The following is a 16,921-nucleotide window of genomic DNA, read 5'->3' on the forward strand; positions in this document are numbered from 1 at the left end:
CTGGACTTCTGGCATTTTGGCATTTCCTTCTCCCCAGTCTTCCTCCAGACTCTGGCACCTTGATTTCCGAATGACATGCAAAATTTGCTTTCATCCGAAAAAAGTACTTTGGACCACTGAGCAACAGTCCAGTGCTGCTTCTCTGTAGCCCAGGTCAGGCGCTTCTGCCGCTGTTTCTGGTTCAAAAGTGGCTTGACCTTTGACCTGGGGAATGCAGCACCTGTAGCCCATTTCCTGCACACGCCTGTGCACAGTGGCTCTGGATGTTTCTACTCCAGACTCAGTCCACTGCTTCCGCAGGTCCCCCAAGGTCTGGAATCGGCCCTTCTCCACCATCTGGTCACCTCTTCTCGTTGTGCAGCGTTTTCTGCCACACTTTTTCCTTCCCACTGAGGTGCCTTGATACAGCACTCTGGGAACAGCCTGTTAGTTCAGAAATTTCTTTCTGTGTCTCACCCTCTTGCTTGAGGGTGTCAATGATGGCCTTCTGGACAGCAGTCAGGTCAGCAGTCTTACCGGTTGCGGTTTTGAGTAATGAACCAGGCTAGGAGTTTTTAAAAGCCTCGGGAATCTTTTGCATGTGTTTAGATTATTTCGTTGCTTCATATGATGAGGTTTGTTGCTCGTTCAGAGAACCTTTTCATGATATGCAAATTTTTTGAGACAGGGATTTTGGGTTTTCATGAGCTGTATCATCAGTATTAAAACAATTAAAGACCTGAAATATTTCAGTTGGTGTGTAATGAATCTAAAATATATGACACTTTAATTTTTATCATTACATTATGGAAAATAATGAACTTTATCACAATATGCACATTTTTTTGAGAAGGACCTGTGTATATTTCTACTATTCATGATCATTAAAGACAGAGGAGTTAACACAACAGGCCATAGTTACAACATTTGTAATTATGTTGTAACTGTGGCCTAGTTACGACATACTTACAATGTGTGATTTTACCACACATTTTCCCAGAATCTCTACACTGTAAAAAAAAAAAGAAACATCTCTAATTTACTGTAAAATGCCATAAATTTTATCGTATAATCAGGTAAAATTCTGGCAACCGGTATTTAAGAGATGGTCTTTTTTTTTACACTGTAATAAAACCTCCAGGATCAAAATGTGTGCCTCTGCACCTGAAGGTTGTTGTAAATGTTAAATGTCCATGAATTTCATGTAACTGACATTCACAATTTGTGCATAATTGTGAAGTGGAAGGTAAATTATATTTTTTGGGGAGGGAGGATGGAGAATTTTCTTGCCTTTTATTCTAAAATATCTCAAGTTCACTCAGGTTGGACTGAGAGGGTTCGTGAAAATAAATTTTTAGGTTTTGCCACAGCTTCTTGACTCCATTCAGGTCTGGACTTTGACTAGGCCATTTTAGCACATCAATGTGCTTTTATGTAAACTGCTCCACAGTTTTGCGTCTTGCATTGACCAAAACGTAAATTTTCGTCTCAACTTTTCCCATGAACCCTCTGTGTTAAAACGGGACTCTGGTTTTCTTTCGCTTGCCCACTCTTCCGTAAGGGCTCAAATGATTGAGTTCACAAATATTAGATGTTTTGTTACCAGATTGTCCCAGCAGCAGAGATACCACATGTGTCTCTGATCAATGTTCTCCTCGTCCAGTCGGACAGTTTAGACATCTGATATCTGTAAGGCGTTCAAAGCTTGTGAGATTTTTTTGTTTTATAACGTAACTCTGCGAAATATTCTCACCATCTCCCTCACCCGACCCGACCCGACCGCTGCGTTCCCCGCCCTTCCTGATGCCATTTGTTCACTTTTCTCTAACAAACCTCTGAGGCCTTCCCAGAACGGCTGTAATCATACTGATATTAAACTACACACATCTGACTGTAGGTGATTGGATGAACAGAGTTATATTGAAGGGCATTTGAGTAAAGCTGGATAAATACAGAACATGTGTTACTTTGCTGTAGTTTGTCTCATGAGATCCCAATGCAACGCGTCACAGTTTGTGTTTGTGACGTATGTTATCAACGGCCCACAATCTTGAAATGGAAAGCCAGGGAAAAAAAGCTGACTAGGATATCAAAGCAAAAGAAAAACAGAAAATTGCTTTCCTCCCATTTTATGAAGAATCAAAGAGAGATTAGAGATGGGAAGAGCCAGTGAAAAACAAGGACAAAAAAAAAACCTCAACATTTGGACTGTAGCACAGTTTCACAACATATCTTTGATGGTCAAGTCCTCATTTTGTTTGTTTTAGGAAAAAGTCCACATCTAATCTCTCAGGCTGCAGATGGAAAAAAAAGAAGTTAATCAGTCTAATGACTTCATACTTCTTGAATTTCACGCACAAGTTAACCCTTGCTTTCCATTAGGTTTCTAGTTTAAATGTGTTTTGCTGCAATGCAACGTAGCAAAAATATGTGCTTTATTTCAACAGACAGACTCCTAAACATGAATTATATTCTGCAGAGTCATTTGTAGCTCTTAGCAGCATAAATTGTCGCTCTAACGCTTTTTAATTCAGAAAAAGACGACAGAATCAATGCCCTACACTGACCAGAAGCTGAACTGAGCCGACATCGATTTCCAGCTGTACGAAAGTCCGTGAGAGGTTTGCTGCCAAAACTCACAGATCCCTGCATGTGCAGACTGCGGGGAGTTAATTTCTCAAATCTGCTGCGAGGTTCGATGCTTGTTGTTTCACTTCTTTTCTTGTTTTCAATCCAAAGACTCATTTTTAATCTTATTAAGTCCAAAATTGAAATAAATCCAAATTATGTGCAGATTAGTGAGTTTGGTTCAGACTCTCCTCTGTTAGTTTTGTTTGTTAATAAGCAGAGAAATGGGGTTTTTTCTCTCTTTCCTTCTTCAACCTGATGAAAAAGTAGTGCAGGTTGAATCGCTGAAGGAAATCTCTGGGCTCAGAAACTGGTTTGTACTGGATCAGGAACTGCTGCTCTGCAGGATTTTTTTTTTTTCTCATGAGCTGCTGTTAAACGCTGGATTTTTTTTTTCACACCATAATGATTTAGCTTCCAGTACATTCTGGATTATAAAGTTATAAAGCAAAAAAAAAAAAAGATTGGCTTTAATGTTCTCCGTCACACTTTTTATCACCGTCTGACTCATGTACCCCGTCCAACTCTCACTCAGCAACTTTTGAGTAACAAAACTACTAAACTTAACACCACTTAGTGACATAATCGTCCCAGCAGCATGCAGCAGACGACTGATTTAGATGCAACGGCAGCATAACGGCTCTGACCGGGTCAGTCGGGGTTAATTAGTTACATCTCTGCGAGGCCGGCGGCTTTACTGGGTGGCAGGTTAGACGGGGCATCTTCACATGAGGCTGTCAGTAAGTGAGACTAGCTCTACTGTAGAGTGAGGAAACCAACTCTTGTGGCATCCTCTCTCTCAGCACACGCAGAACATGGGAAATTCTTATGGGTGTGAGATGAAAGCGAGTGTCGAACCGCAGCAGTTCTCGTCACTTTTCACTAGAAGTAATAAAAAAAGAAAAAAACTTCCAGATTCTGAATAAATCCTCAATCGACTGTCAGCTTTTCTGTTTTGCTGAGATCAAAAAAGAGACCACAACAGGTTCTCTAGGGGTTTTTTTTTTCTGTTTGTCAAGTATTTCTTTTCCAATGCTGAGACATTTACCTGAATGTAGCCTTAGAGGTTATTTATTTGAGTTTGTTTATAATTATGATACATTTATAATTTAATATCCAGTAAGCCTTTCGAGTAACTTTTTACATATATCAGTAAAAAGATACCAGAGTGTTGGGTTGCTTATCACTTTGGAAATCTTGATGTGGGCCTCTCACCACAAACATGAGTGATAGTGAAAGGCTAGAAAGAAAACAATTTTGCTGATATTGTATTACGAAGAGAGAGTTTGAATATTCTGACAAAATTTTCGTCACTATATCAGCTACAGGAAAAAGTCCCTGCCAGATTTTGACATCTATAGACTGAAATTCTTTGCAAAACAGCTGAATTGCAGATGTAGATGAGGAGCACAGAGAGAAATGTTTAAGTCTTGCCACGGGTTTTTCCTCTGATTAAAATCTGGTCAGAGATTTGGCCTCCTCTGACCGGAGCACCATGTTCCACACCTCCCTGAACAGTTTGGACCAAATTCTGGATGGAAAACATTTTAGCTGAGCCAGTCGTCTTTATTTGGTCCCCAAAGAAATGCAGAAACTTGCACAAATTTGGCCTCTAGCCAGAGACACTGGAAGACGGTCTTAGTTCATCGTTTTAAATAAATTTGACTTTTCAAACCATATTTATATATTAATATGCTTATCTAGATTTTTCTTTCATCTTTCTCTCCTACTACATTTTTGTTTGATTAGACAGAATCAGAGGTCTTCACAGCAACATGTTTTTTTTTTTGTTGGTTGGTTGGGGGAAGCTAAGCTAATGATTTGGATCTCCAATAGTGGTTATAGTGGTTTATGTAAAATCTATGTCAAAATCCTTTGCACCTTTTTTACACTGTAAATATGTATATAGAAGTGAAATAACACTTGTATGGGGTAATAATAAAAATAGATGCGACAAATGAAACATTAACTGTGATGGTTATCACAGTTAATGTTGATACCGATGGCATAATATGACTTAACATTTTAATTTGACCAACATAACGGGTATTTTGTGGCGACCCATTCACAGTCCTGACTTCCTCGTCAACAAAACGACATTCTTTTCAAAGACTGAATGACTTTTGGTTTTTCCTCCACAACTTTTTGGATTTTTAAATGTTTTTGTCCTAAGAGAGTCCCTCTGTCCTGTTACGTTCAGCATGTTCCACACTCGCAGCACATTTCGGTTTTATTGTTTTATCTGCAGCAATAGCTGGCCATGTTTTAAAACGTGATGTCTGCTAACTGCTCCTCAGCCTACTTTGGGTTTGAGTTTAACCTTTACGAACGTATCAGATCCTCGTTCTGGTGCCCTGCCAAAATCAACCGCGGGCACGCTGAATAACTTCTGGACTTTAGACCGGACTGGACTTTACTTTGAGAACTTCTAGGTCAGCGTTCTGCTCTGCTTCTATATTTGCTGCTGCCTTGTAGCACATGTACATGGACTCTGTTTAACTCGACGTGTCAGTCTTCGATTCGGGATCCCACTGCTTTGCAGCCACCAAAGTTGTTTTTTTTTACAAATATAAATCTGCTCTCATACTTTCCAACACCTGCACCACTGGTGGGTCAGGTGGGCAGAGGTTTCCATACACAAATCAATCTGTACCTGGTTTCAGAAAGAAGGTGGATTGCTTTCCATTGTAGGTGTGGATTTTGTTTTTGTGCGAGGGGAAAAAGTGTTGAAGGTGACTTAGTTTATAAAACCCTCCACAATCCAGAGGTTTGGGGGAAAAAATCCCTAATACAGATTCGTGTTTGTCAGAGCAGTTTATCTAAACGGTCTGTGGTATGTGACGCGCTCCAGGAGTGGTCATGACCTCTGCTGTTAACGCGCAGTCACCAAAAAAAAAAAAAAAGAAAAGAAAAGAAAAAAACCACAAGATATTTCATGATGTGAATCACTAGCAGTGTATGTGTATGTGGGAAGTACATCCTACTCATTTATGTAGCCACACTTGCAGGAGCCAGTGCAAACAAATTTCACTCTTTGTTTTCCTCCGCCGGCCGAGGCTTTGATGGCTCTGCGCTGCGTCGCTGGGTTCTGCGTGTCCTGCTCTCGCCTCGTGTGTTTCACATACTGACCCGCCTGAAACCGGGCCAGATCAGACAGAGGTCCTTCTGTCCTGCGTTCACGGATGACACGTATTTTTTAGCTGAGGTCAGGGATATTTTAGCTGAAACTTACAAATGTCGGTTGAAGATTAACAATATTTATTAGAGTAAAACCAACCCAGAAACACGGGCCGAGGTCCTTCAGTGAAGTTGCTGTATCGCCGAGGAAGCATTCTTGGATTTTTTGGATGATGCCTTTGTACAAGCAAAGGCTCATGCTGTTGTCACTTTCAAATGCACTGTCAAACTTTATTTTATTAGCATGTGCTGCATTATGTGTTAAAATGTTAGATCTTCTAACCATACAATTAAGAGTTGCATTTATTACACTCATGCTTGTGGACTTTCTGTGAAAAGTTATGACGTGACCACAAATAATTTCCTTCATCTTTCCTCCGGTGTGCTGTTTTCAGAAGAGCAACACATTTATTATTAGTAACAGCGAAGTAATCCCTCTTAAAAATGTGATGTAAGCAGCTGATTTTTTGCTCCTTTTTTTTTTTTTTAGTTCTGAAAGACTTCCTCTCTTCTTAAGAACAAAGCATACTTACTTACCCAAAGACCCACTGAGAAAGGCTGTTTCATAACGATGCAGCACACTTTCGGGATGTCAACAAGTTTGATAAGAAGATTTAAACGCTGGAGAAACGGTGAAGCTGCGAGAAAAGAGGCCAGAGCAGCAGTAGCAGCAGTAGCATTGCAGGGTTTTGCATGCCGCTATTGTGAAATCTTGGCAAGTTTTTATTTAGTTAAGTTGAGTCAGATTCGCATCTATAAATCTAAGTCTTCCTGTTTAGTCTTAATAGGAAACTTGAACAGAGTAAATGCGCGAGTTAAAGTCTGAGAAATGCATTTTAAATGTTTACATGTGAAACACTTTTACTATATAATGTAAGTAAATACATCGTCATTACTGTCTGCAGATTGAAGGACAGAGGTAATATCTCACTCATGCTTATAAACATAAAACATGCAAAAAGCAACTCATCTAAATCGAACCACTTCAAGGACATTCTGAAAGAATTTCAAGTTGATAAAGACATAATCGGTTAAACTTTGTCTTCACACTGTCTTGTGTGTATTTTGGATTTCTAAATGTCTGGAATCTGAGGGAAAATGTGGAATTAGTATTCATGAGTGGATTGCCGACAGGAGCGAAATCCTGGAGGTCGGGTGCCATGACACAGCCTTATCTTCAGTCTTATCATGATGGGGGGAAAATAGCTCCTGTTGAGTCAGATTCTGTTCACTGAGTCAGCTCCAGACTCCGTCAGCTCTCGGAGCTCCGTTTCTGGATGCTTCATCAGTCTTTTGCTCACACAGTTGCTGGTTTATCTTCTGCATTTCTTTGGATTTCAGGACAGCAGTGAGCAATTTAAGAAACAGTTTTGCTATAAGAGTAAAGAATCACATCCAGGTTCGGTGTGTTGACCGGGTCAGTGAGTCATTTTCTCTCTTTCTCTCTCTCAGGTTCTCTACCGCTTTTCTCCATCACTCATCACATTTACTCAGAAGTCAGAAAAAAAAGGCAGGGCTATGTAACTGTTCTATTTCAACTGGCTATTTTGAATTGCGGTAAATATATATATATATTTATGTGTGTGTGTGTGTGTGCGCGTGTGTGTGTGTGTGTGTGTGTGTGCGTGTGTGTGTTAAAGGGACATCATCAAGAAGATGAAGAAGATGCAGCTATTATAAACATATTGAGGTACAGATAGTAAATTGTGTGCTTAGAGAATCCCCACCACCCACAGCTTTCCTGTCAAACCTCAGATGTTCCATCTTCCACCTCAGTCATGGACTCTTCTGCTTCCACAAGTTTGTCTTCAACCACATTAGGAGATGCTGCTGCTCCCTTTGCCTCCACATCCAACTTTTCAGTATCTAGAAGTGAAAAGGCAGCTGGAGAGGCTGAACTGGAACATCCTGCAGGTCCATTATTCCAATGGCCACACATTTAGTTTGAAAAAGTCTTGATTTTTTTCAACTATCTAAATTCTAAAGCATTCCTGATCATATTTCTTTGACCCATTATTATTCATTGACAATTAAAATGTTGACTCATGAATGAATGAATGAATGAATGAATGAATGAATGAATGAATGAATGAATGAATGGAACCTCATTGGGAAAATAAAATAATAAAGCCAATCGACCAATTTCAGTGGTGGGAAGTACACAATTTTTGTGTACTTTACTTAAGCAGATTTAATAATGGGTACTTTCTACTTTTACTCCACTACATTTTACAGTAAGTATCTGTACTTTCTACTTCACTACATTTCTACAAAACTGTCGCGTTACTCGTTACATCCAAGTCGCGTTGCTCTTTTTTTCCGTTAAAATGTGAAGTTCAGGGTCTTCAGGTGGCGCCGTAAAATCCCAGCAATAACGTGACTTACGTGTCTGTCGTCACCCATCGGCTCCACCTTTACTCGCACGCGGAGCTCCAGACATGCGCAGTGGTTTCCTCTGAGCGGGAGAATACGTTTGTCTAATGTCAGTAATATAATAGCGCTGCATAAATCATAAGATATGGCGACATGTAAAATCAGCAGCGCTTCGCTTTCACAGACGGTGGGACTTCGTCCAACTTTTAGCGTCGCTTCGAAGGAAATCTTAATGAAAGGTAAGATCTGTGAACGTGATGCTAGCAAAGCTAACAGTACAGAGACACATGTTGCATCTGCATGAAAAAAAGTTGTCACTCATTCCTGAATTATTGTGTGGAGGTGTTGACTGAGGTGTCGCAAATATGGAACAACGCTGTGACCAAAGTCTGCATTGATATGACATTCAGGAACGATCCGATTCTTCTGGACGGATCTTTACTGATTACATTTATTTCAGCGCTAAGTATTTAATATATAGGTGTTTTTATGGGAATGTGGATCTTTCAGATCAATTTGAGAAGCAATTTTGATAGGTAAAACTTAGCGCCGGGTGCTGGTCTTGGTCTTGACTTGGTCTTGGGTAGGTGGTCTTGACTACAACTCTATGTGGCTCCTCGGTTGCATGTCCTCCCCCACCCACCTTCTTTTCATTCCCTTTCAGTTGGATTTCTTTCAAAATAAATGCCACTAGTGGCAAAAAAAAGTGAAGTTCATGTTATGTTAGGACAGGAGACACGATGTTTCCATCCCTGAAATTATGATGGATAGAATCACATATCTAAGTCTAAGTTACAGAGTGTAAACATAATAAAAACATGCTGTGGCATTGTTCATTAAAATGGCACATTACTGATGTATTAAAATTAAATATGATCGGTTCACTTAATGATATTGTATTAGGGATTAGGTAATGCATTCAGCAAGTACTTTTACTTTTAATACTTAAGCATTTTTAAAAGCCAGTACTTTTTTACTTAGTACAAATGTTAATGTGGTAGTTTTACTTTTACTTGAGTACATTTTTGTCTGTGAATTTGTACTTTTACTTAAGTACACTTTCTCCACCACTGACCAATTTACCCCGACTGGCAAAGAAAAGCAGGAAGCCCAGTAACAGCTCAAGCCCAACAGTGACATCTACTGGTGAAATGTAACACTTAACCTTCCAGCTCAGGTTTGCACTTTGAGCTGAAACTGTGCTTATGTTTACGTCAATTATCACTGTACAAGATTTCATCAAACGTCAGACGTAAAGTGTCAATTTACTCTTGAAGCTGTTATTCTAACAGCTGGACTGTCAAATATTCATAAATATCTTTAATGCAATACAATCAAAGAACACATCGGAAGGCGAACTTGTTTTTCTTTTAATGTATTTTACATCATCTTTAAATTATGCAAATGATTGCCATGGTGTGACTTTAATTGGATTTATGACATATTTTTAATAATATTTCATTGGAGTACTTGTGTGACTTCTGTTTGAAGGGTTTTATATTGTTTTCTGTCCTGCTTACACTCTTTGGTCTGAACCAGCAACATGACAGCCTGTTTAAATTTACCTAGCAAAAGCATACACACCCCATTCAACTTTTAACAATTCCTTCAGACTACGATCTGATAGATCAACCAAAAAAACAACAACAAAGAAAAAAAGCTCACACATAGAACCATCGAACTAATCCTCATTTTTCTGGGTTTCCATTCAACTTCTACCCACAGCGCAGAGCTCAGGCTGCTGCAACACAAACGCAAACTTTATGAAATAGCTACAACCCAGAAACACTGATGACGACTGTATTTTAGCGTGCTGCATAAATGACTCCAAATATTTCAAGGTATAATTGTTTTGTTTTTCTTTATTAGATGAGGAAGTGAAAAGAGTCATTGTTCACATCTGCATGATTCGTTGTATTCATATTCAAATCTACTGGATGAAATAAGCATAGACATCGCAGGAAAAATAACTAATTTGAAAATTATGTTTTCAAATTAACTCTAAGTTGTTTTGTGTGTTAGTCATGTAGTTGTTATTGTTTACCACAATAACTAGATGATAACGAGGCGCAAAGTGACTTAGTTAGAAGTAAACAAGACAAATGGAAACTTTTGATTTTTTTTTTTTTTTACTACAACATTTTGTGAAGCCACAAACATAAACCAGCAAACATACTGAAAATCCGGTCTTCCTCCAAAAATCTTGTTTATTTAAATTTTTTTCTTCATGTCGATTTAGTTTACCGGTGAACTTCTTCAACTACGGCGTCAGCGGCGTCGGTTGATAAAGAAACTGTCCACTCCTCCTCCCTGAGCGTCTGTTGACGCACCAGGAAGCCTGAGAGTCTGAAGAGGCCTTAATGTTCTTCCTCTGTGGTTTTCCACAAACGGTAACTGAGGTAGCCACTTCCTGCGTAGCACAGTGTGGCCAGAAATGCAAAGAACTGAAAGTGGTGCAAGCAGAAAGGATTTGAAGACGAAAAGACAAACAAGGTTTTAAGTAAATTCTGAAAAGTACAAACACTTTCTTAGCAAGAAGAAAAATGAGTCCACAATCAAAGAATCAATAAAATGTTCACTTTTCCAGAAAAGAACAGTTCTCTGACCAATGTTTGGTTTATTTTCACTCAGGTTCTTGCTGTATATAGGAGATAATCAGATCCATTAACTTTCTAGAACATTTTTCTGTGGCTTTGGCTTTCATTAAGTTTTTTACAGCCTAAATGTCTTTTTCATTAGGTCTGCACTGGTAGCCATAGTGGTACGGGTCATTTTTGGTTTGAGCAAGTTGACTTTCTTCTTAGGGTGGCGTGGCTTGCGGGGCAAAATGAGGCAAGCAAAGAAAATGTCAATGACAATCTCAGTGGGCTTTATACTTTCAGTCAGTTTCTTCCAGCAAACTCTTAAATGAAAGACTATGATAGAAGTGCAGAAGGTAAAACATAAATAAAAGATAACATAAATTACACCATTGTAGCTGCTGCTGACATATCAATCTTAAAAGATGTCTTCAGCTGTTTTTTTGTTTTGTTTTGTTTTTTTAAGTCTGCAAAACCACACTGGAGGCCAAAAGCTTTTTCTCTGCTGGATATTAGACTTAACTTTGGAACAGAGAGCAATGCCTAATTAATTAATCCAAGCAGATCTGGGATGTATTTTAGCACGTTTGAATGTGAAGGTTGAATCAGTGGGGAGTGGGCGCCTCCTTGTGTTTGTGATTTAGGAAAGATTTCTCTTAACTTTCTGTTTCTAATAATTACACAAAGCCCTAACTTGTTATGGTAATGATTATTATCTGTTTTTGTAAAGTAAGCATTGCAGGGAATTCCCACAGCAACGAGGGAAAATGTCACTCAGTTGAATAATAGATTTAATAATGGTGTTTTCCATCATCCAGGAAGCAGTAAGTTGGTCGAGCTCGGCCTCGGTCAAAATCATCTTATCGACTTTAGGGACGCGCAGAGAACAAGAGCAGCCTCGTCTTAAATTATGTAACAACCAAGCAAAGACTTAAAGAGTTTGCATTGATATTTGTGTGCTTACTGCTGATGCTGCCCAACAGTTGTAGTTGTGTCGCCCCCTGGTGGCCTGGCCCACACAGACAGCCTCGACCACGGCTGTCACCAGATACAGAGCAGCAGCAGCGCAGTTGAAACACAGCGACTGAGGGAGGCAAGCAGAGAAATGTCAGCTCACAAATGAAACGCCGAAGTGGAACCGATTCAGTTGATTTACTGAGCCAGACCGTGTGTGCGCGTGTGTGTTTTGTGTGTGACGGTTACCATTGTCGTCCAGGGGATCTGCGGTATCCTGCTGTGGACTCCGGTGAGATAAATTATGAACAGGCAAATGGTCAGAATCCAAAGCAGGATGGACACAAACATCACCCAGCAAAGAGCCGACAGGCGGAAGTAATCGGTGCCGCCAATCAGGATCCAGACCAACATGCCACTCAGCTGCAGAGAGGAGAGGACAAATGAAACCACAACAGGGACTCATCACAGATATTCTGTCTTATTTATTAATGTCTAAACAGCATTCTGCCGACTCTCCCCGCACCCCCCTCAAATCATTTTAATGGTGGCAGTGAGTGATTAATTGTTTTTTCCCCCTTGAAACAAACCACACCCTTCCCTTTTCCCAACAAAAAGTTTCTGCAGGATGTTTCATATCATCGGAAGGTTCTGTCTGACTGTGGGTTTTATTTTAAAGTGAAATCACAAACACAGATGCCTCCGTCGGGAATTTAATTGTTTAATGTAAAACAATAAAAATAAAAAAATTCCTGCTTTTGACAGAATTTCATCTCGTATTGCATCATGTGTGGAATGCCCGTCCGGTCTGTGGCAGCCAGCCAGACTGTATTTGGAGAAAAGCTGCCCAGGATTTTGTTTCCCCTCTGGCTGAATTGAAGAGGAAGAGAGACAATGAGGAAAAGAAAGGACGGAGACTTGATTTGCTTTGTTGTTTTTGTCTCACTTCCTATTTTCATAGAAACACTGCTTCTGTTTTTTATGGCTTTTCTCGCACCAGGGTTAATGTGCAAATACGTTTCCCTTTGAATTCTGTGTTTTTCTAATTGAGTGCTAAAGATACCAAAAGCTTCTTAAAGAGGCAGAGGCCCAATTTCAAGGCGTGAAATTACAAAGTCAATTTTTTTAAGTCATATTTGATATATGTAGCATTTTTATAACAACTGGAGGTAATATAGTTACATTATTGTGCTACAATAATAACAGCGCTATGCGGCTGGAAAAAACACAATACTGCACCTTTAAATTCAATCTTCACTGAGATCTTCACTTTATTCTTTCAATTTAACATCATTTGTATAAGTTTATGTAGCTTGCATGCTATCTGCAGTATCAATCTGAGTATAAGCATATAAGATAGTTCAGATTGGAAAGTAATTTACTGATCTGTGACTGTATAAAGATTAAAATTACTGCCAAATTCCATCATGTCATATCCTTCTGCCTTCACTGAACTGCATTTAGTCTTAAAAAGTCACACTTACTATCTCCGCCAGAAGAAGTATTCCTTTGGCGTTTGTGGTGAAATGCTGGTCGAAGGCCAAAGTGGAGGTCGAGCTGTTGAACTGCGGCAGAGAGGAAACCCTGCGGGTCGGCGCCGCAGCCGTCCTGTCCATGATGCAGGGACGCACAGGGACTGTGAACTTTTCCCAAGAGTGTCGCCGCAGCACAGGAAGTGCTGTTCCTGCCCCGGAATCCAGCGAGGACACCCGTCGATGAAACAACAGCACAAATGAACGAGTTTCATCTGCCTCCGTTTGAAAAGCCCCAAGTCAAGACAGTCCAGAAAAGGTTTCAAGCTTTTGCTCAGACTGTTTGTCCACAGCATGGAGACATTTATACCGTTAAAACGTTGTGTCATTTAATTAACCAGGTTCATTTGTCACAAACTTTTTTTTGGCTTGGTAGACAAAAAAAAGTCTACCAAGCAACAACAAAGCTATAATAAGATCTCAAATCATAGCAATTATTTTACAAAAACATACATGTTACTAGTCCTCACACAAGAATTTGTACCAGTGCTTTAAATGGTCTCTGAGTCTGTCAAATGCTCTACTTGTTGACCCTTCCTTGTTAAAGCTGTCCTTTCCTCTTTTCTGACATTGCCAAATTGCTTTCCTTGAAGCGGTGAAACACACCAGTTCCATCTTCTGTCGTACGTGACATAGCTCCCCACGTAGTCGATCAAAAGTATGTTGGAATCACTCAAACGCCTTTGATGGATTTCAGTCTTGTTAGCTTAGAGGTGAACAACTAATTTTGAACTGATTTATCTTAAGTAAAGGTAAAGGTAATTTTATTTACATAGCACATTTTTAGCAACAAGGCAATACAATGTTCTTCAAGGTTATTCAGATATTGACAAGAGATCGTTTAACAATAAACTTTTAAAATGTCTGAGGTAGAAATATTTGTCTGAATCACCTGGGTTCTTCCTACTAGATTACTTCAAAACCATCCAATTGTTTGTTTTTAATGACAATGTCAGAAAGGTGTTACATAAAATCAGTCACATATCAAAGTTGCATTGAACTGCATTGTAAGCAATCTTACAGGTGCCGACATAAGCAGAAAAGCTGCAGCTGAACATAAAAACTAAAAGTTCAGTGTGGCTTTAAGTTGGTGATCTCATACAAGAGACCTGGCATTAAACTGTTATCGAGGAGAACCAGGCATTGCTGCAGTGCAGTGCGGAAAACAATGACTAGCTTTCGCCGCATGGGGGCAGTAGTTGTACACGGACAGCGGTAAACCTGATGTCAGAGGAAACAGCAGAACTCGTGGACAAAGGACACAAGGTCGGAGCCAAGGAAGCGTTCAGCACTGCTTAATTATCTTCATGGTGAGAATGTAGATTAGTGTTTTCACTCTTTTATTCTTTTGTTGTGATTTAGTCAAAGGAGAAAAGTGATTTCCTTCCTGACTTCATACTCCCACCCACAGAGGTGTTTTTGCCTGTAAGGCCTCGCTGCACTTTGGAAAAAAGTTCAATAACTGTCAACTTTATATATCAGTGAAATGCATGACCATGTATGTTTTTGTTACAGTTTTGCTTTTGGGCAACAGACTTGTGCGTGTGCTTTGTTGTTGTTTAGTTGTTTTTTTATAGTGCTAGATGGGAAAAGCATGAAGGCAGCTTCAGTTTACCTGTGATTTCACTACAAGATATCAAAACGACTGTTAAAGTGAACTAAAAATCATAAACAAATGAATCAGATCCTGATGCAGAGACTCACATTCACTGCTGCAATAGGCATTCAAATTAAGATGCTTTGGGGTGGAGGTTAAGGGGTCAATGCATGGACCATTATCTGACTCTACATGCTTTATCTTTATGCTGATACACTAATTCTACCCTACTGGGCATTTTCTGCATTGTACGACAATATATCCACTGCAGCGGTCTGTGCTTTTTCTTCTCTCCAGTGTTAATGAAGCATCAGAGTAGCCTTTCTCACTGTGTGGAACCTGAACACCTCAAAAAAGATGACCTGAAAGCATTTTTTTGTGTGCATTGTTGATTTATGACATTCGTTTGAATCTTTTGGTGATTTGAGCAAACGTATGTTGCAAACATAAACATAAAAATTGTGATTTGAAATGATCGAGCACAAAGAGGATGTCGGCTTTTTCCACACTTTTAGCAGATAAAAATCTGAAAAGTTTGTGGTCAGACCTCTACATTCTAAACTAATTACGTACCAAATTGGGAGATATGGTTCATATTTTTTGCGATTAAATCTCAGTAGGGACATCTTTGTTCCGTGAAGGCCGCAGAGGTTTGTTGGAGAACATCAGATTAAATAAAACCTGTTGAAAATCGGATATACATTTCATCTGCTTTGAAATGAATCACTATATTATCTTGGTATGGCATATAAAATCCCTATGAAAACAAAGTTTGAAAACATCCAATTGTTCCAGTACTTTTGTAAGGCACTACGCAGCTAGCATATAGACTCCATAAGACAAAAAGCGGAATGAAATAGTGTTTTACAATCAATCCCAGCACATAAATGGGATTTGTGGGTCACATAAAGTCTCTGAACACCTCATAGGAGGCCGGCTTGCTCTTGTGTGCCTATTATAATTAATAACAATAGAGCAGTTTTTACTCCTCATCAGTGGCCTTGCACCTCCTGCAGCAGCCTCTTTCTGGCATTCCTTAAAGTAATTAAAACAAAGCTCGGTTTTAATCTCGGCAGTCCAAGTAAAATTGGGTTTTTTTTTCTTCCCTTTAATGCCATGAAATACCAGAGAAGGCTTTGAGGTGCACAGGTTATTAATGGTTATTTCCCTTCTTTTATAGTGCATGATTGCACGCCACCGTGGCCTCACATAGTTCTCATCGCATTTAATACAGCTAGGAGAGGAACTGAGGTAGAAAATGCCAATTTGCGTCATTGTCACTCATAGATGTGCGGTGATTAAGTCTACTGTAGCTGAATAATGAGTAATTGTCAACTTTGCGAAAAGGAAAAATTATTAAGACTAACAATTTTGCGATATTTTTTTTTAAAGAAAATAGACATTTCTTTGTTATCCAAGTTAAATTATGGGTAGCTTAGTCTGATGCCACAATAACATGTGGCTCTTAAAAAGACAATGTTTAGATTTGAAGCGAATATCAACAAAAATAAAATCTTTAAATCTTCTCTCCTGAGAGTGTAGTGAAGAACACATAACATATTTCCAAGAAGCAACTGCTTTCCCTGAAGTTTCTTCTTCTGCTCTCCCTTCTTTAGACTCCCTTCTTTTTTTTTCCATTCTCCCTATTGTCTTCATTGCCTTTTCATATGTAGCCACTTCTGGCTTCCTGTAATCGTCCCCAGCCCTGGTGTCGTTTTCGTGGTGCGTGAGTTTAGGTTGCGCCGCGCCGACACAAAGCCTCGTCGCTGTTAAACACATGCTGCAGCTCTTTCTCAAACTCTGCATGCTAAGATGTGAGTAACCTGAACTCAGCCTGAACCTCCTCGCGCACACATTTACACATTTACACACACGCGGACTCACACGCTAATAAATGTGTGCTAGCCCAGATGCTGCACTGTAATTGGCCGCCATGGCTTCCCGCTGTGGCAAAGATATTTTTAACACACGCTTAAAGACGTATACACACACACACACACACACACTAATCCTTGCCTCTGCAACATCTGCCACATACCTCAAATGCATGTGCTGGCTAAGTGCAACCACACACACACACACGCACATACACGCATGCAGAT

At 39.6% G+C, this 16,921-nt stretch overlaps 1 protein-coding gene across 1 annotated transcript; it reads right to left on the minus strand.

The window, feature by feature from the left end:
- Positions 1-8,949: 8,949 nt before the first annotated feature.
- Positions 8,950-14,590, minus strand: cmtm8b (CKLF-like MARVEL transmembrane domain containing 8b). The gene is made up of 4 exons (XM_008432081.3): positions 13,175-14,590; positions 11,940-12,113; positions 11,701-11,820; positions 8,950-10,601 (listed from the first exon to the last, which is right to left on the minus strand). Exons 1-4 carry the CDS (start codon positions 13,304-13,306, stop codon positions 10,515-10,517), a joined length of 513 nt encoding a protein of 170 aa, XP_008430303.1. The 5' UTR covers positions 13,307-14,590; the 3' UTR covers positions 8,950-10,514.
- Positions 14,591-16,921: the final 2,331 nt, after the last annotated feature.

The sequence above is a fragment of the Poecilia reticulata genome, chromosome 16, assembly GCF_904066995.2.
Source record: "Poecilia reticulata chromosome 16, P_reticulata-male-v2, whole genome shotgun sequence".
NCBI classification, from domain to species: domain Eukaryota; kingdom Metazoa; phylum Chordata; class Actinopteri; order Cyprinodontiformes; family Poeciliidae; genus Poecilia; species Poecilia reticulata.